The sequence below is a fragment of the Coptis chinensis genome, chromosome 9, assembly GCF_015680905.1.
Source record: "Coptis chinensis isolate HL-2020 chromosome 9, ASM1568090v1, whole genome shotgun sequence".
In the NCBI taxonomy this organism is placed as follows: Eukaryota; Viridiplantae; Streptophyta; class Magnoliopsida; order Ranunculales; family Ranunculaceae; genus Coptis; species Coptis chinensis.
The window spans coordinates 50,467,101-50,469,317 of record NC_141464.1 but is presented as its reverse complement, the minus strand read 5'-3'; the positions used below and the strand labels follow the sequence as shown (position 1 = coordinate 50,469,317).

The window sequence follows — 2,217 nt, the reverse complement described above, 5'->3', positions numbered from 1 at the left end:
GTCGAGGGCAAGACAATGGACGAGATTGAGGTTGTGAGCATCGGAGTGGCCGGGAGAGGTTTGTGAATGTGGGGAAAGTTTATCAGAGGATTAGAAGGCAAAACTGATTGGTTTGTTAACTGAGAACATTGATGTATTTGCATGGACAATCAAGGATTTGGTGGGGTTGGACCAGGAGTTCGCGTGTCATAGATTACATATGTGGGAAGGGGCCCGCCCAGTCCAGCAGAAAATGAGGAGCATGAAACCACAGTATACACAAGGAATTCGGGAGGAGGTAAAGAAACTGAAGGATGCGGGTATCATCTGCGAATGCAAGTTCACTGAATGGCTGTCGAACGTGGTAGCGGTGCCTAAAAAGAATGGGAAAGTAAGAATGTGCGTGGATTTCACAGACATAAACAAGGAGTGTCCAAAGGATTGTTACCCAATGCCACGGATAGATGAGTTGGTGAACCAAACCACAGAGTATAAGTTCTTTTCATTCATGGACGTGTTGATGGGCTACAATCAGGTGGTGATGTACAGCTCGGACCAAGAAAAGACGGCGTTCATAGTGGAAGGGGAAACGTACTGTTACACCAGGATGCCTTTTGGTCTAAAGAATGTGGGGGCAACATTTTAGTGAGTGGGAGAGAAGATGTTTGAGGCTAAAATTAGAAATAAGATGGAGATCTATATAGACGACATGGTAGAGAAGAGTATGACTGAAGAGGAGCATTTGGAGGGGCTGAGAGAGACATTCGCCATATTGTGAAGACACAAGCTGATGTTGAACCCAGAGAAGTGCACATTTGGGGTAACATCTGGAAAATTCATGGGGTATATAGTCACGTACCGCGGCATAGAAGCAAACCCGGATCAGATTAGGGCTTTACTAGAGATGTCGTCCCCGCAGAATGTGAAGGAAGTTCAGAGGCTGGCTGGTAGGGTCGTGGCGCTTAATAGATTTATATCCAAGTCATCGGATAAGTGTCGGCCCTTGTACTTGTTGTTAAGAAGGACCGAGGCATGTGAAAGGGCGTTCCAGGAGTTGAAGGAATATTTGGGACCTGGGGGGAAGAGATGGTTATGGAACAGGAGACGGACCAAAATCACGACCCCTTGGATCCGTGGGACATGCAGAATGGTTGGAAAGTATTCGAGGATGGATCAGCTACATATATTGGGAACGGAATTGGGGTGGTGTTGGTCACCCCCGAGAATACTCGCCTAGAGTTGTCAATGAAACTGGGTTTTGCGGCTTCGAACAACGAATCTAAGTATGAGGCAGTGATAGCAGGGATGGATTTGGCCAAGGATTTGGGTGTGCGCAAATTGACAGTGTATTCGGATTCTAATTTGGTAATATGTCAAGTCAACGGAGGATTTGCGTCGTGGTGCCCTCGGATGGCCAAGTATCTAGAGGTGGTACAGAAAAAGGCAGGAAAGTTCGAGAAGATCAATTTTGCTCATCTAGGTAGGGGGGAGAATAGACACGCCGATGCCTTGGCGTACGTTGCCGTGGTACTCCCTGGGACAAAGGGTAGATCTATTGAGGTCAGGGTGCTAAGCAAACCAAGCACTGCGGAGGACGAGGATGTGTGCCTAACTACGGAGCAAGAGCATGGATGGATGGAACCCATCAAGAGTTACCTATTAGGGATAAATACAGGGGGCAAAGGTGAGAGAAGGAGAATGGAACAGAGGTCAAGGAGATACATTCTGACAGGCAGAAAGTTATATCGGTGGAGCATTAGCAGACCACTTTTGAGATGCCTAGGGCCGTAGAAAGCACAAGAGGTGTTAGGAGAGGTTCACGAAGAGGATTGTGGAAGCCACTCAGTAGGAAAGATGACGGCCCACCGATTGCTATCTCAAGGGTACTTCTGGCCCCATATGAAGAGAGATGCGACTGAGTATTCCAAGAGGTGCCAAAAATGTCAGACCTTTGCGCCGCTGATACATTCACCTGTAGAACCATTACACAAGGTATTTAGTCCGTGGCCATTTGCTATGTGGGCGTTGGATGTCGTCGGGCCCCTGCCTATGGCCAGTGGCAAACGGAGGTTTATGCTGGCCGCGACGGACTATTTTACGAAGTGGGTTGAGGGTGTGGCCCTATAGCAGGTGAAAGAGGAACACGTGAGAAAGTTTTTGTGGGAGAATATAATATGCCAGTTTGGGTTACCACACACCATCATCGCGGATAACGGTACTCATTTCATGGGGGGGAAA

The 2,217-nt window shown here is 47.9% G+C and overlaps 1 protein-coding gene across 1 annotated transcript; it reads left to right on the top strand.

Annotated features, from left to right (window-relative positions):
• The first annotated feature begins 1,065 nt into the window (after nt 1–1,065).
• LOC147476512 (uncharacterized) lies at nt 1,066–1,770 on the top strand. Its single transcript, XM_086585751.1, has one exon. It carries the CDS (start codon nt 1,066–1,068, stop codon nt 1,768–1,770), a length of 705 nt encoding a protein of 234 aa, XP_086441877.1.
• The last annotated feature ends 447 nt before the right edge of the window (nt 1,771–2,217 follow it).